The 26,586-nt window shown below is 36.6% G+C and overlaps 1 protein-coding gene across 1 annotated transcript; it reads right to left on the reverse strand.

Moving 5' to 3' along the window:
• Window positions 1-592: 592 nt before the first annotated feature.
• On the reverse strand, window positions 593-19,394 carry LOC146136344 (uncharacterized). Its single transcript, XM_083396212.1, has 13 exons — window positions 19,389-19,394; window positions 19,230-19,343; window positions 18,250-18,354; window positions 17,590-17,701; window positions 17,241-17,360; window positions 16,961-17,088; window positions 16,660-16,816; window positions 15,987-16,151; window positions 13,604-13,738; window positions 12,277-12,435; window positions 11,867-11,994; window positions 1,424-1,574; window positions 593-765 (listed from the first exon to the last, which is right to left on the reverse strand). Exons 1-13 carry the CDS (start codon window positions 19,392-19,394, stop codon window positions 593-595), a joined length of 1,653 nt encoding a protein of 550 aa, XP_083252338.1.
• Window positions 19,395-26,586: the final 7,192 nt, after the last annotated feature.

Raw genomic sequence — 26,586 nt, forward strand, 5'->3', positions numbered from 1 at the left:
TATAATTTTTTTTCTTATATTCAGTTATAATGATCTGAATATGACAGGATACTTATGTCCCCTATTTGTCAGTTCCATCAAGGGGTAGGCCTAAGGATCAGGAAAAAAGCAAAAACGAACAACGTGAGCCAGGAAGCAAATAAGGTGATATTCCATTGAACCAGGTGAACTCTAAAGAGAAACTATGCTCGTTTGTTATCGTCGTAATTTGTCACCAAGTAGGCCCAATACAACTGCTCAGGGGTGGATTCTGGATTGTGCATTTTATGTTGCTTTAAAAAAATTGGCAAAAGTATAGGCTTATGGCTTAGTGGTCCCCCACTGCATCGCTACCTGCAAGTGATCATGAACTATTACACATAATTATACTGCTTTTTAACTATGTTCAGCGTACTTTTTATCTGGGTACTAGGCCAACTAGCTTTACGAAAAAACAGCGTTCAAGAGATGCCAAACTAAAAAACGAATATTTAGATTTGCACCACTGTTCTGCGACGTTAACTATCTTTCAAAAAGCGTAACCAAGCGTTAAAACAAGAGCCTGGTCATGATCGATAATTTTTATTGCTCGCGTTAGTCAAGCTATCGACGATTACTGGCAGGAGCCCTGCAATTCGTAGTACAGGCTTTCCCATTGGTTGTAGTCGTATACGTTCATACCGTCGTCGATGTGAACAGGATCAGATTGCATCCAATCCCCACCCCACCTTAGGCCATCATTCTTTGCCTTGTTGATGAAGCAATTAGAGTATGAGTTGCGACCACCTGAAAACAGCTTATAAACATTTAACGCGTATAAATAGCTAAGGTACTTTAACCATTATACCGGTGCGTAAGTCAGGAGACAATATATCAGTTGGGATCTTATGCAATAAAATTGCAAGAGTATCAACCTATTGTTAGTCCTAAGTTTGCACAATTTAATTTTAAGTTGTTGTTCCGAAAGACAATTTGAGAAAGTAAAACTGTAATGGGCGATTTTTAGTTTATTTTGTAAAGGCTACCTGTCATTAGAAGCCCCAAGTTTCTTCTGCTCCGCTATGATTGCTACCCAAGAAGATTTTTTTTTAAGGCCCCAAGTATTTTTAAGGGGAACGTAAAACTTCCACATGGAAGATTTGGGCACCCAGCAACCTTTACATTTTATCAAAATAAAGTTTTCAGTTGCCTTGGAGTATTGCCCTGTCGTTTCGTTGTATTATTTTTAGGTGTGGTTTACACCTATAACGAGAAAACTCAGTCAGCGGCAAATACCGACATAAATTAAAGGCAACGAATAAAAAAATATAGTAGGGGAGTTAATAATTGGGGATTTTGTTTCGCCAATTGTAATATAATATATAATATTTGCACAACGTTGAAAACAACGCCTAACCTCTCCACATTTTAATACCCTCAACCCTGTGTTACATCTTATACGTACCATCCATGCAGTCGCCGTTGCACCAACCATTCGGTGTTTCAAGATTAAAGTCGATGGCATGTCCAACTAAATGATTTGATGTGGTTGATGGAGGAACCACTGTACCATCGAGATCCTGGCCCTCCGTTCTGAATGCGTGGGTTACTTGAACCTACACGTAAGAAAACATTTACAAATTCAAAAATCGTTCCATGCTATGCTTGACTTATAGTTAGGTGTCTGCCGAAATGGTTCATACTTTTTCGATTTGCATGTTTTACAGCTTCTAAATTTCCATTTCTTTGGTTGCTTTTGACGCCGATTTCGACTAATTGAGTTCTATGTTGCTTTCCGTTTCTGGACAATTTCTGCTCATGTGTGCATAAACACCCTTGCACGCTTTCTGTGCATAAAGCACATAATAGGACATTTTATATACCGGACATTTGACATAATACATTCAAGTTTACCAGACCTATAGTCATATTAAAATTTTTCTCAACCTAATTTAACATTTTATTATCGCGTACCCGAAGTATTCCTCTTATAATTTTTCTATAGCAACAGTAAGCAACAGGCTAGCGCGTGCGCAGGAGGATTAAAATATTTTTGTCATTTACGCGAATCCATAATATTTTTGCAATATATAACCTTTGGATTGTGTCGAACATAAACGCATTGTATAAATACTTGCTCTTCGTGCCAACTTTTCACGCGATTTTTATTCAGCCACAGCTGTGGAGTCAATGGCTCTCACAAGTCAAATGGTCCCCTCTGTTTGTTAAAATCAGCTTGACTAAAGCCAGTATCTATAGCTGCTAGCACGAGAAATATGCTATTTTTGTGTTTCAATGTCTCCCAATTAAAGTTAAGACAATTAAAAAAAAATAGGCAATTTGTCTGCAATTTGCGCGATGATAATAATTTATCTTTAGTATTTTCAAAGGTTAAGAACCAATGTTTATGGGCTCAGTGCTATTCAACCCTTTTTGGTCAGTGCTTTTCAACCCTTTTCCATTGTATACCTTTAATAACATACTAATGACTTCGCATAGCTCACAAATAGAAATGCACAAAGACTTGAAAAAATCACGCAGCCTTAAGAACTTGCTGTTTTTCGTAAACCCGTACACCAAACTCGAACCTAAATACATTTAAGGGTGAGAAGCGTTTTTTTAAAAGGAATCTCTAAAATATTCGCTTTTATTAGGTTAAAACTGCCGTTTTTATTTATAGAAGTCCTGACGTATTGATCATTTGGCAAACAAGTTGCTAGCGATTTCCGAGCTCCTGTATGGTCCCACAAAAACAGTTTGTTCCCAACGAAAAAATCGTATAATGCCTATATTTTGTTAAACTTTAGGTTGCATAGGTGTAATTGCGATGCAGTTTTGGTATGACCCCCACAAACGAAATTTCTGGATCTGTCCCTGCAGGGCTACGTGATATGGTGCTTCTGGTACATTTCATTGGATTAGTAATCCAACATCATTGTAAATGAACTCGAAGGAGGCAGCACTTCAATTGCTAAATCGGGGGCATCAAGCCATGACCCTTTCACAAACTGTATAATTTTTTTAGGTAATGGAATATTTTTTTTGGAGGGGTTGTAACGAGTATTTATTTTATTGGGATGGGCGCATTAAAATGTATGGACATGACGTAAAACAAGTATTAAACCATATCCATTTTTTTAATGGCTATTGGCCGTATATAGCTGCTTTGCTGTGGAGAAACCATGTAAATCTGACCATATTGCATATACGTTATACATTCGCGCCAAGGGCAAAAAAGTTACAGTAACTTAAGTAATATTTTTATCAAATTAGTCAATACAGCTTTAACCTCAGATGTATAGATTACATAAAAGAGCATTAATAAAAAATGTACGCCTTTTGTGGTTCATCTAGTTTCATTAAACATAATTTCAATTGAAACTAGACGGGGGTGCGGTTGTTGTATATTTTGTCAGGGGATATATTTTCAGGGCTTAGTGTTTATTTTCAATTTTTACTTTATATTAATTTTTTTTTTTTTTAATTTTTTTTTAATATTTTGTTTTGTGTACTTTATATTATATATTTTGTTTTTCATTTTCCTTAACTTGTTTCTGCAAGCAAAAACAGATATGGGCCGAAAACTTCCCCACTTAAAATATGCCTTTGATGCGAAAGGGGTTCAAATATGGCGTAGAATTTGGGGAATGATCGAAACATATATTTGATAAATAGAATTTACTTAGATAATGCATATGGCTATTTTATTAAATTTTGACCAGCTTACGTGTTTGAAAATCAAATATTATCATTCTCTTAAAGACTAAAAATGGTTTAACGCCTATGGTTTGCTATACTTTTGCAAACTTTCACTAGGTAATTTTTACCATAGCTTGGTCCGAGCAATCACTGTTAAAACAGGCTTTAAATCTGTCGTTTCAAACAATATGAAAAACACTATTACGTGCCTAATACGCAAACTATTAAATCGAAAGTTTTGCTAGATAAGTTTAGGCCTGATGTTGGTATGCTGGTTGGAGCAAGATGCACAACAGGTGCTAACAGAGAGACGTAGACTGCCTTAAGATTTCGCATTTAAACTTGCGGCGGTAAATACACCCTATTGACACTTAATTATTAGGCGAAGCTTATCGCGAAGTAATTGGTCGCCCCAAAAAATGCTGACGCCGCATTTAAAGCAAGCACTATAAATGTGTCGCCGATATTCTGCCTTGAACATCCCTACTCGAAATGCTTCCCTCCGTTAATTGTACGGTGGGTAAAACTTTATTCACGGCCTTACCTCTTTGTGTATTACCGCGACAATACGATGAAATACGATTTGGAGAATATTGGAAACATCGTATTTGGAGAATATTTGCTATTTGCACCTGTTCTGTATGTTACTCCAATCCAACATATCTACACACAATTATAAGTTGTGTATAATAATATAATAACTTATGGCTTTGAAGCGAAGGGGGTTCAAATATGGCGTAGATTTTGGCAAATGATCGAAACATACATTTGATCAATAAAAATTTACGTAGATAATGCTTACGGCCATGTTATTACATTTTGGTCAGCTAGCATGTTTAAAAAGTCAATATTTTCATTCTCTCTAAATGATTTAACGTCTATGGCTTGCTATACTTTTTCCAACTTTTACTGTGTAAATTTTTACCATGCCTTGGTCTGAGCAATCACTGTTGAAACAGAGTTTAAATCTGTAGTTTTGAGCAATATGCAAACACGTTTATGTGCCTAATAAGCCACGTTTTATATTGAAAGTTTTGCCAATTTAAATCCAATAAACGCAAGATTTATTTATTTATGACGCCATGTTATGACGTAGCTTTGTAACGTCGTCGTTAAGAATGCGTTAAACTTAAGCTTTTTGTTGTTGCAGCCCTTGTATAATTATATTTGCTTAGACCTGGTGTTGATATGTTTGAATGGTGCAACAATTACAACATGTGCTAACAGAGATGTGTACACTGCCTGTAGGATTCGCATTTAAATTTGCGGTGGTAAAATATTTTATGTTGTAAGAGCAATAGGTTTTTTTACTTAGAGAGGCCTCTTTATGAAAGGCAAGTCGCATGTGCATAGTTTTACTAGGCAAGCCACTTCCAACACAAATGTTGCACGCGCGGGACAATAGGGCGCAGCAGGGATGCCAGCAGCCGCCTCGTCGCGACGCGAGCTGGACAAAGCAAGCGAATGTGAACGAATTCTGTATGAAAGTTTTTCTGCTGCTAGATGGCTGTAGTTAGCTACAAAGTGCTAAAACGCAATATTTCAGGTTTTTACCCCCCAAGCAAAGGCCCCTGGGAGTGCAGCCTCATAAACTTTTACAAAGCACCTACATACCACTCTACGCCATGTCTGAAAATTTGAAGGTTCTACGATGTCTACTTTTTCTATAAAGCTTCGGACAAAAAGCGGTCTGAAACATACCATAGGAAACCAAAAAAGAACTAGACACGAGTTCATTTCAAATACTTACTACGTAAATGGGAAATTTTTCCGTTCGTTTACGTTTTAAAAATCCGGTTCGTTTACGTTTTAAGGCTGTCTTTTATGCATAAAAAAAAAAAAATCGCGCTCGCTTCGCTCGCCAAGTGTCCACACACAACAAGCTTAATAATCACGGAACTAGACCAGTGATTCTCAACCTTTTTTAGAGCAAGAGCCGCATTTCAAACCTAAGGTTTGCAAGGAGCCGCATAAAAAACAACAGTAGGCATATAATTAAAAAATATTAAGAAAGCAACTAGAAAACAACAAATATACATTACGCTAGCCTAGGCTAACTAATTAACAGTGTTTGCCATAGCTTGTCGATCAGGACTAAATATATTGTGACGTAACAAACCACAAAATTATTTTAAAGAGCCGGATGGAAGTACCCGGTAACATTAGTACTTCGTATTCGGGATCCTTGCTGATACAATTCGTTAATTCTTGATTTCTCTTACTTATTTTGTTACAATTCTCAATTCTGCTACTTCTAACTAATTTTTCACTCGGTTAGAGAGCCGCAAAATGTTCAGTTGAGAGCCGCATGCGGCTCTGAGAGCCGCGGTTGAGAATCACTGAACTAGACTAACTAAAACGGTTATCGCGTTTCCTCAATGTACTTTTATTACACTTTTTATATGTAGTATGGATATCGACGTGTGAACTAGAGTTTTAAACCAAACAAACGCTTTTTTTGCGCTTTGCGCCAACTTGACCTAGACCAGTGGTTCTCAACCTTCTCAACCTAAACTTCTCTGGAAGTATGTGCAATTCAACTACTTGTCGTTCTGTTAAGCTTGCTTTGACCACTTAACACAGGGGTGGGCAACCTTTTTCTATTTGCAAGCGAAAATCAAACTTAGAAATGTCTCTGTGGGCCGTTAAATTTAAACTGTGTAGACTTGTGTACGACACATTTTATATTAACAACCGCAAACACTGTTAATCAGGTATACCACAGTACGGTATGCTATTTTGCATTTGAAAGGGGTCTAAACTACATGCTACATTCGATGCAGGAACAAGATTTGCACACAGAGCCAAAAAAATTTGCATTTACTTATGGGTCGAGATTTGCGTTGGCGGGCCGGATATGTTCCGCGGGCCGTATGTTGCCCACCCCTGAACTAACACAATAAAGTTTACCACAAAATTCAATCAATGAAACAACAACACTGTCTCTTCGAGCCAAAATTGTAATATCGTTATTTGACGTTTTGCGAAAAAAATGTTAAACTTGCTTGTATTAGTTTTGCTATAATTCTAACTTGCGGTTTAAAAACTAATTAAAAACTTAAAGGATCCAAAAAAAAACTGTGTAAACTAGAAAAACACAAGTGTTTGTTGTATGTACCGTAACAATGTTTGCCAATTAGGAGACCAGATAAAGAATTGCAAGCTTAACGTCGACTGTTGCAAAACTTCTCACGAATAGCAAGTAGTAACGTGTAAGAAAAAATGAGTTAAAATAGGTCAAAGAAGGTTTAACACTGCAAGTTTAAGTTTTACTAAAAAAACTAAAAGTAGTGACACGGGTTTTGCGATACCACATTGCTACAGACTTATGCTCGTGGCCCCCCAATGACAGGTCCGTGTGCCACGGTTAAGAAAGACCTAGACGATGCGAAAAAACATACAAAACGCGGCGACCAAAATTAATACGGAACTAAATTCAAGGATGGAACAGTAAGTGTTCCTCTTATACCACAATACAAAGGAGTAAGTCGCAATGTGCTAACTTTACTGTGACCATCAGGGGCGTATCCAGAAATTTAAGGGTCCCGAATTTTCAACTTGGGGAATTCCCCGTTTTTCCGCCTGACGTTAATGACGTCATAAAATAGCGACTGTGATGACGTCATAAATAATACCGCTTAGTGTGCAATCGTTAACTTCTTGAGTAAATCGAAAACAAGACCGTGAAATAAATGTGATTGATTTTGGTAGATCCATGTACGGGACCACGCTAAATTACAAGCATTTCTTTGGCCACCTGCAATACTAAACGAAGATCGTTTTCCCGGGTGTTATTCGACTAGCATAACATAAAAACGCCAATCCAATAGTTCTAAAATCAGTGTTTAAACCTTTTTAAGTGAGGGCACACCTGACGAGCGAAGCGAGCGCGATTTTTTTTGGTATAACGGTATTTCTTTTAATTTTATTGCAAGTTTGCCCGCGACGCACTTGGCAGCCCTCCACGGCGCAACGGTAAAGCAGCGCTGATCTAGTTCAAAAGATAGCATTAAAATGTAAACAAAACGGATGCAGAAAAGCCATTCGCGCGAAGCGCAAAAAATGTTTCGCACTTACGTAGTTAAAATAGTCGAAAAGTATACGAATTGGTAAACTGCGAGAAACATGAGCACCGCCTAACTCGACGTTATAAGCGAGAAAAGGCGGAGACCGCTTGATTTATTGTTGTTAATTGTCGAACACACACTTGCTAATCAGCCAACCTGAACAAATAACGAAATACGAGAGAAAAAATATCCCGCGTTTACGGTCGACCAAACAAGACACGAAAAACGGCGTTTTGCGCTCGATCTTCGTTTTGCATTAGCTTAAGACGCGTGAGTCGCGACCCAATTACATTGAAAAACACGCAGCTTCGCTCGGTGAGTTTAAACGTTGACAAAAACGAACAAAAAAACGATATTGTCACTCACGAAAAGGGGGGGGGGGGGGGTCCGAACCCCCATAACCCCCACCCTGTATACGCCACTGGTGACCATCGTCACAAGCCTTGGTTGGCAAATTGCGCGCAATGCTTTTCTGTCGAAGGCAGTGATACAAAATTTTTCTCAGCCTTCGCCACAAATGTGAAAAAGTTCACTGCAAACTTGTTATGAAACCTTACTAAATCACTAACAATAAGCCTTACTACACAACAAGGTAACCACTAATTTTATGAGTTGTTAATGCACATTTAAGTCTAGCATACTTGCCTGAATGCCTATTTGCAATTTCGAATGAGTTGTGAACCAAACTAACAAAAAAATTGGGCTACACACAACAAAATTTGGCCAACATTGAGAATTTTATTGATTCACACTGCCGCGGCGCAGTTTAGGAGAATCATAGCTCTGAAGCAAGAGTGGGCAACCAGTCAGATATAAAGAAACTCATTTCTTACGTTAACGTAGGCTAAAATGTGTGTTCATCGCATAAAGCCACGCGAATAATTGTGAATGAATAAAAGTAATTTTAGGTCAGGTTTCAGTTTAAAATCTAGTTTTCGCAAAAGCAACAATTCTAATTCTACTATAATACTAAAAAACTAAAAAGCTGTCATTTTAATTCCAATCTTATCAAAAGCTGAACAAAGTTAAAGTTGTCCAAGGCCGGTCATGTACAATAAAGCCGAGTACAGCATATACAACGAAGCTACTATAGCTGTCTGACGGAACCTAATCAATAAAACATGTCCCCATTTTCACAAAGGGCACAGCAGTCCTCTTTCGGCAACAATGCCAAACTCCACTCTATGATTTTAAGTTGATGCTTGGCTTGGTTTGAAGTACGTCAGCTAACCGATCTGGTCACATATAGCCTAGGAAGCTAGCATTTTTACTCGTCTCGCGTTTTGGCGTGGGCGATTGGTGCGGAGTTACTGAAGTGGGACGTAAGAGTGCGGGGAAACTTTACCAATTGCCCAGCTCTAAGGTAACTACCCACGTCTATGTCTATCACAGAGCTTTGCACATCAAGAATATTTTTTGCCTTCTTAAAATTAGAAAACGCCTCTTTAGCTGTTGATGGAACACTTCAATCATCACGGTCGATTGATGTCAACTTTACAAATCAGTGTACACTTTTTTGTACTCAAGCTGTCTAAGATACATAACAATAAAACTTAATAGGTCTTTATTCAAATTAAGTTTTAGCAGAACTGATGATGCCGATTTTGGTGTTACTGCAGTAATTTGCATTTGAACAAAGTTGTTTAAGATCATTTTGTCTTTACATCAGGTTGTTTTAGATCGACTTAGATGCGATTAAAAGCAATATAAACTAGACGGGGGTGCGGTTGTTGTATATTTTGTCAGGGGATATATTTTCAGGGCTTAGTGTTTATTTTCAATTTTTACTTTATTTTAATTTTTTTTTTTTTTTTTTTTTTTTTTAATATTTTGTATTGTGTACTTTGTATTATATATTTTGTTTTTCATTTTCCTTAACTTGTTTCTGCAAGCAAAAACAGATATGGGCCGAAAACTTCCCCACTTAAAATATGCCTTTGATGCGAAAGGGGTTCAAATATGGCGTAGAATTTGGGGAATGATCGAAACATATATTTGATAAATAGAATTTACTTAGATAATGCATATGGCTATTTTATTAAATTTTGACCAGCTTACGTGTTTGAAAATCAAATATTATCATTCTCTTAAAGACTAAAAATGGTTTAACGCCTATGGTTTGCTATACTTTTGCAAACTTTCACTAGGTAATTTTTTACCATAGCTTGGTCCGAGCAATCACTGTTAAAACAGGCTTTAAATCTGTCGTTTCAAACAATATGAAAAACACTATTACGTGCCTAATACGCAAACTATTAAATCGAAAGTTTTGCTAGATAAGTTTAGGCCTGATGTTGGTATGCTGGTTGGAGCAAGATGCACAACAGGTGCTAACAGAGAGGCGTAGACTGCCTTAAGATTTCGCATTTAAACTTGCGGCGGTAAATACACCCTATTGACACTTAATTATTAGGCGAAGCTTATCGCGAAGTAATTGGTCGCCCCAAAAAATGCTGACGCCGCATTTAAAGCAAGCACTATAAATGTGTCGCCGATATTCTGCCTTGAACATCCCTACTCGAAATGCTTCCCTCCGTTAATTGTACGGTGGGTGAAACTTTATTCACGGCCTTACCTCTTTGTGTATTACCGCGACAATACGATGAAATACGATTTGGAGAATATTGGAAACATCGTATTTGGAGAATATTTGCTATTTGCACCTGTTCTGTATGTTACTCCAATCCAACATATCTACACACAATTATAAGTTGTGTATAATAATATAATAACTTATGGCTTTGAAGCGAAGGGGGTTCAAATATGGCGTAGATTTTGGCAAATGATCGAAACATACATTTGATCAATAAAAATTTACGTAGATAATGCTTACGGCCATGTTATTACATTTTGGTCAGCTAGCATGTTTAAAAAGTCAATATTTTCATTCTCTCTAAATGATTTAACGTCTATGGTTTGCTATACTTTTTCCAACTTTTACTGTGTAAATTTTTACCATGCCTTGGTCTGAGCAATCACTGTTGAAACAGAGTTTAAATCTGTAGTTTTGAGCAATATGCAAACACGTTTATGTGCCTAATAAGCCACGTTTTATATTGAAAGTTTTGCCAATTTAAATCCAATAAACGCAAGATTTATTTATTTATGACGCCATGTTATGACGTAGCTTTGTAACGTCGTCGTTAAGAATGCGTTAAACTTAAGCTTTTTGTTGTTGCGGCCCTTGTATAATTATATTTGCTTAGACCTGGTGTTGATATGTTTGAATGGTGCAACAATTACAACATGTGCTAACAGAGATGTGTACACTGCCTGTAGGATTCGCATTTAAATTTGCGGTGGTAAAATATTTTGTGTTGTAAGAGCAATAGGTTTTTTTACTTAGAGAGGCCTCTTTATGAAAGGCAAGTCGCATGTGCATAGCTTTACTAGGCAAGCCACTTCCAACACAAATGTTGCACGCGCGGGACAATAGGGCGCAGCAGGGATGCCAGCAGCCGCCTCGTCGCGACGCGAGCTGGACAAAGCAAGCGAATGTGAACGAATTCTGTATGAAAGTTTTTCTGCTGCTAGATGGCTGTCGTTAGCTACAAAGTGCTAAAACGCAATATTTCAGGTTTTTACCCCCCAAGCAAAGGCCCCTGGGAGTGCAGCCTCATAAACTTTTACAAAGCACCTACATACCACTCTACGCCATGTCTGAAAATTTGAAGGTTCTACGATGTCTACTTTTTCTATAAAGCTTCGGACAAAAAGCGGTCTGAAACATACCATAGGAAACCAAAAAAGAATAACGGCAAAAACAAGATATGTCCCGAAAATAAATTTTCGGCCCATATAATAACGGCAAAAACAAGATATGTCCCGAAAATAAATTTTCGGCCCATATAATAAGTCCGTGGTATCTTTTTAGTTACACAATTCTTGCGGCGCAAAAAATGCATGTAAATTACGATAACAGAAGGTTTCCTTTATTTAAAGAGTATCCTTATACGCATGGCGCTCACTTAGGGCTCGAAAAAAATAATTAGGAGTAAGAAAAGGGGTTTGAAGAGCGAATTTTTTTCTTTTACGTATAATTTAAACAAAATATATTTAAAACAAATTCGCTCGAAAACAACAGGTTGGATCTGCCCCTGGCAAAAACACTGTATATTAGCACAAACAGCGCGTCCACTTACTGTAACACTGCAATCTATAGCCCATGTGTTCATTTTTTCCATTCTCGAGTAGAAGCCTGATTCCACCGAAACAGTAAGTCCGTTGTAACCCTTCACGTTGGTATTAGAATATGTCATCAAAGGGCAAGCTGCGTGACACCCGTAACGTTTAGTAAGGATCAGGAAAACGTTTAAAAATACAAAAACAAAAGTATTAATGTAATAACGAGAGTCGCCCAAATGTTTAAAAATGAAAAAGGGAAGAAATAACATATCATTGACAGAATGTTAGTAATCAATGGTTATCCAAGACAATCGAAACACATTAACAACAAATATTTAGCGCTAGGATTATCGGTTCGACAAAAAATACCAGTAAAAAATGTGAACAACGCAAGTAACATAAAATAAAAAAAATACAACACACTTACGGCCTCCTCCCGTAGAGCTGCTCGAGCAGCATTTTCTTTCAGAAGACCCTCCACACTTTCCAGAACTGTAGGAGCCCGAGCAGTAGTTGGTGTCGTGCTGACATACACCGTTGCAAGCAGCATCACAGCAATTTGCCCAGTCCTGTTCATCGTTCACGCCTGGGTTTTTCAGGAAATTTTTATTTGAAAGGTATGTTCGTGGTTCTCCGAAACTTTCTGGCGGTTTTTGAGCATTCTAAGTAGGCATGTATAGTGCAAAGGATATCTGTACCAATCGACGAAATGATCTATTTGGATCAGGCCTGCGGAGTCGGAGTTGGACTCGGGACTCGAGAAGTCGGTTTGTTTTGCTGAAGTCGGACTCGGGTCTCGAGTAAGATCACATGAAACTACCCGAGTCCCGAGTCTGACATGCGCATGCGCAGTACCAAACTAGAAAATCGTAAAGGTAAAATTGCATATTGTGCAACATTTTCCAACCATGTATTGTGAGTAAATAAGTTATATGACACCCCTAAGTGGGTTGCTGAATATCCACGTTATTTTAGTTAACGTAAATTAGCGGAATACAGACTGTAGAGTCAGGGCCGAACTCAGGACTCGACGAAATTGCAAATTTGGCCGGGGTCGGACTCGGGAGTCGGAAGTCGGACTCGGGTTATTTTTAACCGACTCCGCAGCCTTGGCCAGGTTCAGGAATTTTTATTTAGCGAAAAACATTGGAATGTTGACTGCAAAATATCCAATTGGCGACAAGGGTACTACGGAAAAGCAAGCGCGAAATGTTACTATATTATTAAGCTGTGTTTAATATAATGTTTCTACACTGGAAGGCCCCCAATACATTTTTTTTATATTTGAAAAAAATAAATTCTAATAAAGGATTCTAAAGTTTATATGTGCAAACTGTTATAAAAAATATGGTATGGAAAATTCTAACGGGACTCTTTTGAGGTTTATTAATTTAATTTTCTGATTGACTACAAATATAATTATTTGTCTTATCATTGTCATAATTTTGCCGCTAATCGCCCCGGAAGTTTTGTAGAGATCCGCGAAATTCACTTATTGTTAAAATCCATCAAAAAACTCAATTGTGCATATTTATACAGTGGTTTCAACCACTTTCTGCGCAGGTGTTAAATTGCTGATGGACGTTACACGGCACCTTTTATCTTTATTTCAATTTAAAGTTTAAACGACTGGCTTTCTAATTATGCCTCCAGTCGTCAACAAATTGGAAACAATATTTCAGAAGTTTGATTGATTTCAACGGTCGGTCACATATACTCGAACATTACTGTTCTTACGAAGTTTTGTCACTCACACTGCGTATTGCAATTCAGGCAGCATCTTCTATTGTTGTCGCCGTCACACAAACCAGACTCTACGCCAGCAGAACATTTATAATATCTGTAGTCGACACAGGTGCCTCCCTGGCTTGTACAGGGAAAGTCAGAGGCTGTAAATTAGAAGGATACAAGAACAATTAACTTACTGGATCGTTGCTTTGAAGCATAATGGTTGGAGGTTGCAGTAAGACGTAATAAGAATATCAAAAAGCTTTGATATTCTTTTCGGATCGTTGCTGTTTGTCGCATCATTTCACTTTGTTACATTTACTTTTTTAGTTTTTTTTATGGCAAATCAGTTTATTTCATAGTTTTGTATACATTTGCTTAGTCTAATCATTATTTTAATACCAATTAACATTCCGCACTGCACGTAATACTTATGATGTCGTATATCGCCAAACACAAAATATGCTACGTGTTACTAAAATAATAATCATAGGTATACTTACCTTCGCTAAAATTAAACTTTTGTAACCTTGTAATAACAAAATTTTGCAATTCAGATTAGTTTTAAATAATTTATAGACTATATCATGTTAAAATTCAATGAAAAAAATAGACGTGCATTGTCCTTATATACTCTACACCAGTGGTCGGCACACTGTGGGCCGCGGGCCAAATTGGGCTTTAGAGCAACTTTTGTTTTACTATTTATTATATCACCTTTATTATACAGTTGTGAGCCGCGCGTTAGGCCTACATTAGATTCCTTGTACTGTATTTATTTAAATGGTGTGACCAAAAGTTTTCATTAGGCTCGTTTTGTGTCATATGTACCCCCAATTGTACTTTAAGCCAAGTTTAACAGTAAAAATACATATTTTCGAGTTTCGTGCAAACGTTTTTTATTTTTTTTCGCGTAACGCGCTCAAAAACAACAGATTTTTACGAATACTTGCTTTATAAAGTAACTTTGTAAGGTTTCTCTAAATTTTAATACCGTTACAACAACAAAAAACTGTATCCGCCTCTGTTGTCCTATTAGTTTTACGTATAGTGGGCCTTCAATAGCTCTTGAAAGAGGATTTTGGGCCGCGACAAGATTGTCGACCACTGCTCTACACTTACCATATGCCGAACTTGCGAATAGCAGCAATCCTATTATCAGATTCATTTCAATTTTTTGATCCTTCACAACTTGTGGCGTACCCAATCTAGTAAACCATCGCTAGCGAATGCTATTTTTATGCGGACTTCTTATCTCGTGGGAATATTTACAGCACATGGCAAACATTTCTACAAATTGTTGTAAGGTTACCTTGGAAGGCAACTTCGCACAGAAGTCAGCAAAAAGTAATGTTTGGTCTGTTGGTGCCGCAACATATGTCACGAAAACACCAAATTCTCACCTACGCAGCATATTGTGTTCCTTTGTCTTTCGTGCTTATCAGATGTAGTGCTGTGTCAGCCAAACTTGTTCCCATGAAACTTTCCACAAACGCCCCCGCCCTAAACCGCTGGTCTAAATTTATTGAGGAAATACCTCGTTACGTGTTCGTGGGTCACAAATAAAGAATTAAGCCAAAATAAAGTAAGATAAAAACCGCAACTATACAATAGTTTTGAATTTCTAATTATATCTTAAACCCGAAATAGTTTGTTATTGACTGCCTACTGTGTGTCAACACGTACGGTCTGGGTGCCTCAAGTGACAAAAAATATACTGGCACGATTGTTTTCTTTACAGTACTTTAACGGGAACCTTGGCGTTCGAAAGCAAAACGCAAACTAATAGTATAAAAATTTATTGCGGAAATGTACAGTACAGCGAGACAAAGAGTACAACAAAAATAAAAAGCATGCTATTTAAATAATAACAGTAAGAAAAAATCCGCAAACTATTAGATCTCAGCATTAGCCATCCGTGATTCATCTATCTAAGTTAAAAATTTCAAGAAGACCTCTTTGGTGTGTATGTTTGTCGTCTTTATTTTTCGGAACTTCTGTTGACAATATCCGCTGGAATCTGATCATTTCCAGAACGGACACAACGTTAGCCCGGACGGCGGACAAAGTGAGAACATTACGATATTTTATTGAATATAACGGCTTTAGTGTTTTTATTGAAATTACGATATTATTAGTGTAAATTGATAACTATACTCATATTATTTGTTTGATATTTGCAAGTTACATGTTTAAAATAGAAGTAAGGTTATCAAGGAGATAAGTTGGTTCAAATAGAAGAAAAACATGACGTTTTAAAGTTGTCCAAGAGGAAGCTAAATTTTTCGTAAAATGTTAACTCCTTATAAAAACCACGTTCTAAAGATGAGAACGGGCAGCACGCTGCAGCGCCCAGCGCTTTTCCAGCAATTATCTCTGTTTCTCTCTATTGTTTCAATTAATATCGACAAACAGGTTGAAGGTCGGTGTATAGCGTCATCCAGCGGTCATGGTTACGGTTATAGAGATTGTCTTCGAGATGAATTGGCACGAGATCTGCTCTATCACGTCCGTACGAGACGCCTCCCGATTCCAGTTTGTCGACGAAGCACTTGGTTTCGGGGAAAAGTTTGGCTGCAAAACAACGAATCATCTTACACTACCGCAGCGAAAAACAATCACCAGACGGGTTTCCAGAGGCGTAGCTAAGGGGAGCGGCGGGGTACATATGTGCCCGGGCGCCAAGGTACAGGGGCGTCAAAATGAGGCTTACCAATGCTAAAATAAGGCTGCTTCTTCTTTTTATGTAATCTGTTAAAATTTGAATTGTTTTTCCGTATAAAGTAAGGTGTATTATGTTAATCTAATAGAAAATGTGATTAAACGTGGAGGAGGGGCCGACAAATTTATAATTTGTCCCGGGATCAAAATACTTTGGCTACGCCTCTGCGGGTTTCCCCAAACAATAAAAATGTTTGGGTGTATTAGATATACCGCTCATACGAAATGGACACATTTCTCTTTGCGGTGTAAAACCAATGTATACTGAAAATCATAAATTATATTCAAGCCTGGAAAGTTGTGAAAAATATGTTTCACGTTGGATCTATTATCCTAATAAACAGATGAAAGAAATTCCTACCTTCCACACAAGCTCCTTTGCAAAGTGTTCCATCGGGTAGCACAAGAACGGCGTCAATGGCGTGGCCCACGTCGTGATTGGAACGTCGTGATGGAGGGGCGACTGTCCCCCCCTGTACAATCCCAATGGAAGGCGTGTACGAACGGCTGACTGTCATCTTTTAAAATAAAACAAATCTAAAGATTCTCAAATTACCTTAATGTAACTTTCTATTCGCTTGTGCGCCATACCGGTTTTTATCAATATTATATAACCGCAATTATTTGTTTTTATTGTTTTATTTTATCTGCCTATTTCCTACCGTAACGTTGCACTCTGCAGCCCATCGGTTCATGTTGTCCATGTGAGGCTCGAAGCCGCTTTCAACCAAGATCGGTTTGTCATTTGATGATTTTATGTGACTGCTTGAGTACTCCAATAACGGGCACACTGAAAAGAGTTGCGAAACTGTATTAAGGTAAGCACAAGGTCTTCCAAAATGAAGTGTATATTATGCACTCGCAAGAACCCAACAAAGTGGTCAATACTAGTGAAAATAGAGTGACTTCTGTCAGACGTTATAAACTTAGCATTTTACGTACCTTTGCAACAACGCCTGTTCGCCCCGCCGCCACACATTCCAGTCAGGTAGGCTCCTCTACACGGAATATTATCCATTTGACAAACGCCACCTTTTGCGGTGCATTGTTCAACCAGGTTGCCTTAAAAGAGTGTGAAACATGTTTACACCGTGCTCAGGGTTTAAACAATCGCGATCAAACTAAAAAATTATTTTTTTATAGGAAGTTTGCCATAAGTTACGCAAGCAAATATATCTAAGGCCCAAATATATCTAGATGCTAACACTATAGCTGGGAGAAGTAAAGTATTTTTATAATACGATTTAAAGATATAAAGTTATTTCCAACAGTCTCAAAACAATTTACTTACTGTCACACGAAGTATTTTTGTTACAGTTTTCATGTTGACAACAACACGCACAGAAGGACTTCTCATTAAATGAATTGCACACAAAACTTCCCTTGCGTTCAATCAGGCGATTCTTCAAAAAAATAAGCTTGTTGTTAAATCAGGTTTGAAAACAAATTAACTCAACTAGCTTGTATGCGTCGTATTGAATATCTAAAGAGTAGGTCATGAGGAAAATTGTACCCGTTCGGTTAAATCATTGGTTCTCAATCTTTTTAGCTTGCGGCACAGTAAAAATACAACAATTTAAAAACCTAACAATCGCCCTTAATACAAATAAAAAAAGGTTATAATATATGTTTTTTCTAATCGATATCATAAATTTAAGTCTAACATTCTGGCTTGCATGCGTATTTTTACTAAAAATGGGTTATAAACTTATATCCCACAATAACAAAATGTACGGGACACACTTAAGAAACTCTCGAGACACACTAATGTGCTGCTGCACACAGTATGAGATACACTGGCTTGAAGTATAACATTTGTTGTACCAGAACAACCAAAAACATGGAAACACAAAGTTTAGTTACACGGCTAGACGTAGATCAATTTTATACAATTTTATACAGAATTACTTTTTATTGCAGATATTTTTACAATCAGTGATGTTATGCAAACCTGTTTTTGTCGGCAAGAAGACGCTGAACGGCATTTCTTGTGAATCCTATACTGTGGGCTTTCGCTCAAAAAACCATCGCGATAAACAAAAGTTTCGCATGTGTCCTGAAAATATACCGACAAATTTACAACTTTTTAGACACGTTAAATCTTATATAAATGTGCAAGAAATGAGTTTATATCAAACACCTAATATTAACAACAAAAGTAAAGTTTTTTTTTCACACTTCCAATAAACAATTATGTTATTATTTCAACTACTACACAGAATGTTTTATAAAACAACCTGCGTCTTGTTTGTTTGTCTTTAATGACCAAAATACTAAGCATTTTAATGAGTTTTTCATGATCCCTAAAAAATAACTGATTTGCGGTTGACCGGTAATCAGTAAAACATCTTAAACGTGTGGTTGAAGACGCCTAAACGCTAATACAGTAATTCGAACCACAATATGTTGTTTAAATCAATGTTTTTATTAGGTCAAAATTTTCTATTTTTAAGGTAAAAAAATAATCGCCCTTGTTACAAACAAAAAAATTAGTCACGCTTGTTTTAGCTTAGTTCGTTACTGACTTTAGAGTAAATATTTTCCTACTAAATACGTTAAGAAAGAGTCGCCGACGCGTCGTCGAATCAGAGCAGAAAATCGAGAAAAAAAGTGTTATGGTCAGAATAAATTGTTTAAAAAGGTATTTCGCCCGGTACTGTTCTAAATTATTGTGAAATTTGTATAAACAGCCTAAAAAAATGAGTTAATCATTTCGTTCTAAACAACATGACAAATGGTGGTATATATTACAGGGTCGTTGACTCGCAAACAAGAGGTCGTTACGCGCGCGAAAGGCTATATGACAATATTACATTACTAAGACTGGCGCAGATTATGCCGTGTCGGTGACTAATAGCATACCAGTTTTTCGCGTTTGAACTTGCCGCGTGAAACCGGAATTTTATTTTTTATATTGCCTGGTGAACTTACTTGGTAATGGGGGCATTTAGCGACGTGCCCCTTAGCATTGCACTCTTCCATGCTTCGAGCATTGCGACAATCCCAACACCGCATACCTTTATATGAGGAAATACAAACAATTAGCTTACATGAGTTATTTTATTAGATTGCCTAGATAAACTTACTTACAGGCATTCCAAAAGACTAAAACATTTGTTTAGGTTTGAAAAATATTTCTTTAGGTACAAACTACTGAAGTAATAACATTTAAAAAAGTATCTCACCTTCTACTGTAATTGCAGTACAAAGGACAAAGAACGTCGAAATTATAACTTTCATAATGTTTTGAATATTATAAATCAATAATCAGTTGAGCATGTAATAAGCTGAAAACAATGTATGGTTGTTAATTACTTTTTTGTGTGTTATTTCTTAAACATTTGTTTGCTTTGTTAAATTACATAAAATGCTTGTACACAACATTAAGCTGATACACAATCACATATGAGAAATCTCCCGACAAAAAAAAAAAAAAAAAAAAATTCTTGCTTTTGAAACAGTTAAACGACCGTTTTATATGGCAAAATATATATTTCCGTAAACAAACCAAAAATTTATTTTATGTTTAATACTGTTTTTAACTAACGGTCAAAATATCATTATATTGTACAGAGCGTTATAATAAACACACCTTTGTTTATTACGTTAATAACTGTAAAACCTGGTGCATATAAAACGACAAAATATTTAATGCCGCATACAAAAGTAAACAGCTTTTTCGAAAAACATTTCTGGTATATTTAGTCGAATTCAACCTCATTTAAACAAAACTATATAGTTATATTTTTAAGCTAAAGAAAGATCCATTTTATTTCTAAATTGTTTAACGAGTTGAGTCGTTGTGATCAACGGACTCAACTGTGGTTTTCAACAAGACTTCCAACCTATTTATATTGAAAAATCGCCGGCAAATATGATTGCTAGGGGCCATCGCAACTCCGAGATCTAAACCGCACTATGACATAGCCTGAAACTTGCTACGATAACAATCTCAACTTGCATTTTCTGTCTATGATGTTGACGCGTTGGCCGCAAGTTTCGGACCAACAGACGTCATGTGTAAGGATCGACGTAACTCTATGACCTCACCCAACAGCAATCCAGGTTTTCGGCGAACACCTTGTGATTTCCAAGGCTTGTTTACGCTTCAATTACCATTTGACGTAAGTCAATTTGCATTACCTGACGAAGGAATATATTTATGTTATAAAAAATGACATAACATCATCTAAATAAACAAAATATTCAACATATTTAGATATTTTTGTTTCTTAGAAACACATTGCGATACAATGTTAGATACCATTGGGATATTTTTATAACTTTCCACATTGAAGTAAAACGTATTTTCAGTATAATTAAATAGTTTTAAATTGAAGTCAATCAGGTTATACTATTTCAAAATTGCTATGTCAAATTATTCGAACTCTATCAATTTAGAAAGGCATTCAGAAAAGTTGCGGAATATATCGTACTTAACATATTTGCGCTGAACAAATTTTATTTTTTTCTATTTTTTTTTGTCCTAAACACATTTTCTAATTTAGGGTAAACGAAAACGTAAGATACTTATTGCAAAATGGTGTAATTTTGGTTGTACAAAAAATTATTCAACTTCGTCTAATTTTAAAAGGCTAAAAATCATGGTGATACAATTGGATAAATATGCCTGTAATGCAACTACTGAAAACTTTCCTTAATTTATAAATGTTCTTGCGTAATATTTAACAATCCGATGATTAATGGGAATTTTTATTTTAGAACAGCTTTGTGATATCCGCCGTTGATAACGTTGGAATGTGAGGCACACTCTCCTTGCGGAGGACTGACATTTTAAAATTACAATACGAAAATTAACAAATCGTGTAAAAAGCAGTATAATCAAAGGTTTGTCCAACATTATATATATATAAAGTTACTGATGTTGTGATATATAAAGTAACTTATGTTTTACAGAATCAAGACGATCGACGATCGTAAAGTTAATGAATCATTGTTTTATACAGGTTTTCTAATAAATAAATCAATGTAGCGCCACACAAATTCATCTAACATGTTTGATACTAAAGTGGTCAAACAATGGTTAAACATATCATAAACACAAGGTCAGTTATTATATTTGGCTTTGATTTAGTATACGTTTTTTTTTACTAGAGCTTTACCAGCATTTTTTCTTTATATTGCGATTGTTAATAATACATAATGAAAATTCATATGTAGCCTACAACGACCTTTTCAAATCTATTAACAAATTGTATATGTTAAATATTATGTGTTCTCTTTTGTAACATTATCACAAATTATCATTTGTCCGATAAAGAGGTTTGTTTAGTCTCTGGAAAAGACAGAGTAATATTAGTTTTTAGCAGTAGTGGCCATTATTTAAAACAAATACAGATTTACCTGATTGTACGTATGGTCAATTTGCACAAAAAGCGGAAAACGGACTATTTTATGCAAGAGCCTCTACATCGGGCATTTCATGTTTATAAGTCTATACATTCTGTAAAGCATAGTTTTGTGAAAAACTTAAAACGTAAACTTGTACCACATTTCTGTATAGCAAATTGATATTTGGATAAAAAAACTTGAATTTGACCACTCTTCAACATTCCTACAGGTAATCGTTTCGAGTATTTCGTCTGCAGTATCCTGAGCTTTATATACGAGCGTAATATAGGAACGACGTCGTCATAGCCGCCGGCATTCTTTACGCAACCTGAAGTTAAACTTAGCTTTATTTGCCGTTTTTTGCCACATGTGCTTTAAATGCCGTTCCACATCAACAACGAATGACGTACTTTATTGCCGAAAAATAAAAAGGGAAAGTTCCGTGAATCAACGAATTATTCATGGTTTCGCCTTACTAATCACAATATACATTGGGGCACTTTTAAGGTTTTTTTTTACATTAATAGGCGTGTTGTTTTCATTCATTAACCGATCATAGCTTATTTTGTTATAATATTTTCTGAAATATATAGTTCTTTAACCCTACAATGTTCACCCACAATTCGTATTGCAATAAAATGATAAATAGTTAATTAATAATACCCCTTTAAGATTGCTTTGCATAAACACCTCTTTTCTAGACTTAACATCCTCTACATTCACTTTTTCAATTGGCTGTTAACAAACGTTAAATTAATACTTGATGAAATAAAATAATACAAACTGGGGTACGCGTATCCCGAGGGGTACACGAACAAGTTGCGCTGCGGCTTCTACTCGCAGCAAATTTACTCTTCCAGAATCAACTTTCAAGAAAATCACAAGCATGTTGAACCTTTAAGTTTTCAGATCGCGTTGTTAAAGTTTAAGTTTTCCAATATTTGCTGTTTTGTGGATTCTTGAATGATTTGTTTTGCTTGACAAAGCATCACAATGTGAAAAAATCTTCCAACACATACCCTGAAGACACTTTTTGCGTTTGCAGTGTTGGCTAAAGCTAACATGCCGCGCATGCATAACAAATAATATTTAAGTCACTGTTAATTCCAATGGTATCGTAAATTGAAAACAGCCTCCAGCCTTAATACCGAAATAAGAACAACATCAACGTCGGAAAAAAACACAGGTCGAAATAAGACCAAAATAGGACTAATACCTAATAGTCGTAGTACCGTCTAATTCGGAAAAAGGCCCATACCCGTTGGAATAAGACCTTAATGGCCAGAATAAGGCCTATAACACCTTACCTAACCTCAAACTCCACCCCCAAGTACACAACTAACTCCCCTGATAATTTTAACCCCAACACCCTCTCCCTACAGTTTCGGAGTTATTTGTGCCTTTTAGGCCTTATTCTGATGAATGTGAGCAAGCGAGTACAACTATCCACTTAGTGGTTTGATAAACATATTATTTTCGGAAAAAGTAACTGCGTTTGTAGGGCAGTTTTGTTGCAACGCAATCTTGTATGATATTACGACAATTTGCTTGGGTCGCAAGAGTTTATCAAATTAGTTTTTTTTCAAAATGGGTCGCCTTAAAAACGTGTTGGGAACCACTGTGCTAATTGGCCGAAAATGCTTTTTGACTAAAGTTGCAGATAGACCAAAGTTTGGCTTACAACTCATTTATTTTTAAGGGGTACGCCGTACATCCAAATAAATCGAAAGGGTTGCCAGCTAATCACAATTTTGAGAATCCTTTATCTTAATTGATATCAGAAGTAACGAAAATTGATATTCGTGTTAAGTTTACAACTTTGAATTATACAGTAGTAGTAACGCGCTGTTTTTCTCAAGGACGTAATTTAAAGTTAATGTGTCAACACAGTTCTTGTTATGTGTAAACTATTCTGGGCAAAACAGAAGCGGTATGAAACGGCCGAGTCCTCATTTTTATGAAATAAACAAGACGCGGCCACTTCGCCTCTGGGACGGTGATGAGCAGCACTATTAATATCATTGACAGTTTTAAACGAAGTAAACTTTTTCTAAAACCGACCACTACGTTTATACATCAATCTTAATAACAATTGGCTAGCACTTTAAAACAAGTCATTCTTTTGGAATGAGGTTACTCTCTTCAAGATGCTCGATAAAGCGCTTAACTTTAGCATTGTAATCGAGCGACGGCAAAGGCTGCAAAAGGCCACGTTCGGTATCACTACTTCTCCGGCCCTGACTGGGTTGTTGCTCGTAGATCAAAGCAGGGACGCTATGACGACGTCTTCTGGCAAAAGTCGGATGTTGCGAGACCTCTGGGGTGACTACTGAAAAACGACGTCCCGTCTTACATCGGTGCTTTTCAAGACCGTCGTTATTCTTTTCTCTGTGCGCTAAATACAAAGTGTTTTTTTAACAAAAACACACGCGATATAGTTAAAATATATACTTTTGACCGACATTTTTCGCCTCCATGTAAATGGTCGCGCAATTTGAAAGATTGTTAACTTTGAAACAGTTCTATTTACAAACTCTTAAGCAAGGTATACAGTGGCGTTTACACTAATCTAAACCGATCTGATAAAGTTGCTCTAGAACAGTGGTTCTCAACCGCCGGTCCACGTCAACTTTTCTGCCGGTCCGCCAAATACAATGTTATATCTCAATTGCAAAATGCAACATGTTGAAGGCTTGCCCATCAAATTGAAAACTTCGCCAGTTTCGCATTTTGCAGGATTGTGACGTAATATAATAATGGTCTACTTTGGACTTTATCGTACGCCACAATGCTGCAAGTGTTGTGCCCATCTGTTTAAAAGTAGGCTACAACTCGTTAAACTTTAAGACCAGTTGTATTTGAAAAACTTCAAAAGAACCACGCATAACAAGTATGACATCAAAAAGACAGCGGTAAATCTCTCATTAAATTGAAGTTTCCATTCTTTGCTTTTAAGTTGCATACTTTTGTCGTAACTACATTTTGGGTTGATTTTGATTTTTGAAGGTCAACCGGTCCGCAAAATTTGTTTTGAAATTTTACCGGTCCGTAAGCTAAAGGTTGAGAACCACTGCTCTAGAGAATAAATTAAAACCGTTCGACCGAAATCCTGCTTTTCGTTAAGAAGTTTACTTACTATTGTTTTCAAACCATCTAAAATAGACTACTTATATCAATTTGATATTGGATCGGCACCGATACCGTATCGGTCGGTATCAGCATGGTATTCGGTCTGATGTTACCCGAAACCCCTAACTATGTATTTGCACGTCAGTTCAACGTGCTCTGATAGCAGTAATTCTTTTCAGCTTGCCGAGTACCAAATAAATTAAATAAAAATCTCGGGACACCTTTAATCATTCTATAAAATGTAATTTGACTGTAACTCGTAAATCACCAGGTATTGTATATTCTTGACTACACCGTGGGCTACACACCGATATGCAGACAAAGTACAAAACATCCGCGGCGCACTGAACGCGCGGGGCGTCGCGGTGGAATGTTTTAGTTTAGAACCGCTGTATAAAAGTGCCGCGTATACCCAATGATCATATTTGTCAACTTAAGCTCGATTAATAGGCTATGTTTTGTCGTGTCGTGTGACTTTTTTAACCTAAATATATGTGCAAATCTGAAGTGAATAAAATTTGGTAATCCAATTGTTTCTTCATTTTACGTTTTACATGTATAACTACATCCGTATACTGGGATTAATATAGCTACTAGCACTCACGTTTTGCCTTCCTAAACAAACGTGATAACTATTTTTTATTTCAAGATAATTGTTTTATTTAGTCTAGATTTAGGGCAACTTGTTACCATATACACTATTTCGCTTATGAACTGCGCCATAATTTTGTTTTTTAACCGGCATTTCGACCAAACGTTTTTGATCAACAAATCAACCTTATCTTTAAACAGGTGATAACTTGTAATTGGCACAACTAAATTAAAATAGCCTAAATTAAAATAGAAAATCAACGACATGCCTAAGAGAGATCGAACCAAGTTTGGGTTAAGACAGACTTTTCTAGGATTTCGCCTAAGGCTAAAATTTTGTGGCAAACAAAAGCAGTTTGTTTATGACTTCAACAACACTGAGCACTGAGGACGTTGGATTCTTGACATTTCATTGTGGTACCGATACCCGTTATTTTGAACAAAAAAACGTTGCAAAACTTCCCGATACCAAATGACCTCACTATGCCAAAATAGAAAATTGTTTAAATTGAAAAGTTCAAAGTATTACGTTTCCAGGTTATTAGACCAAAATTTTGTTTAGTGTTAATAAGTTTAACTCTAGTTGTTAACCTATTGTATTTTTGATAAATTTTATTTTAAGGTAAACAACTACTATTAGGACCGATACCACCCTATAGTATCGGACGAGTAGCGATAACAACACTTGGTATCGGACGTCTCCGATACGATATTATCAGCTTCTGAGTACAAAAGAAAAAAATAAATTACAGCGACAAAAACAACACAAATTATTTTTGCAAATTTTCAATGAGCAAAATATCCCCAGGCTCGTCGGTTGACAAACGATGCCCTAAGCCGTTCTTTTTGATTTTTGCGAATTTTTATGAATTAATTGTGATAGTTTCTACGACTTTCTATTAATATCATTGACAGTTTTAAACGAAGTAAACTTTTTCTAAAACCGATCACTACATATATACATCAATCTTAATAACAATTAGCTAGCACTTTAAAAAAGTCATTCTTTTGGAATGAGGTTACTCTCTTCAAGATGCTCGATAAAGCGCTTAACTTTAGCATTGTAATCGAGCGACGGCAATGGCTGCAAAAGGCTACTTTCGGTATCACTTCTTCGCCGGCCCTGACTGGGTTGTTGCTCGTAGATCAAAGCAGGGACGCTATGACGTCGTCTTCTGGCAAAAGTCGGATGTTGCGAGACCTCTGGGGTGACTAC

Source organism: Ascidiella aspersa, chromosome 8 (assembly GCF_963924565.1).
Source record: "Ascidiella aspersa chromosome 8, kaAscAspe10.2, whole genome shotgun sequence".
Lineage (NCBI taxonomy): Eukaryota > Metazoa > Chordata > Ascidiacea > Phlebobranchia > Ascidiidae > Ascidiella > Ascidiella aspersa.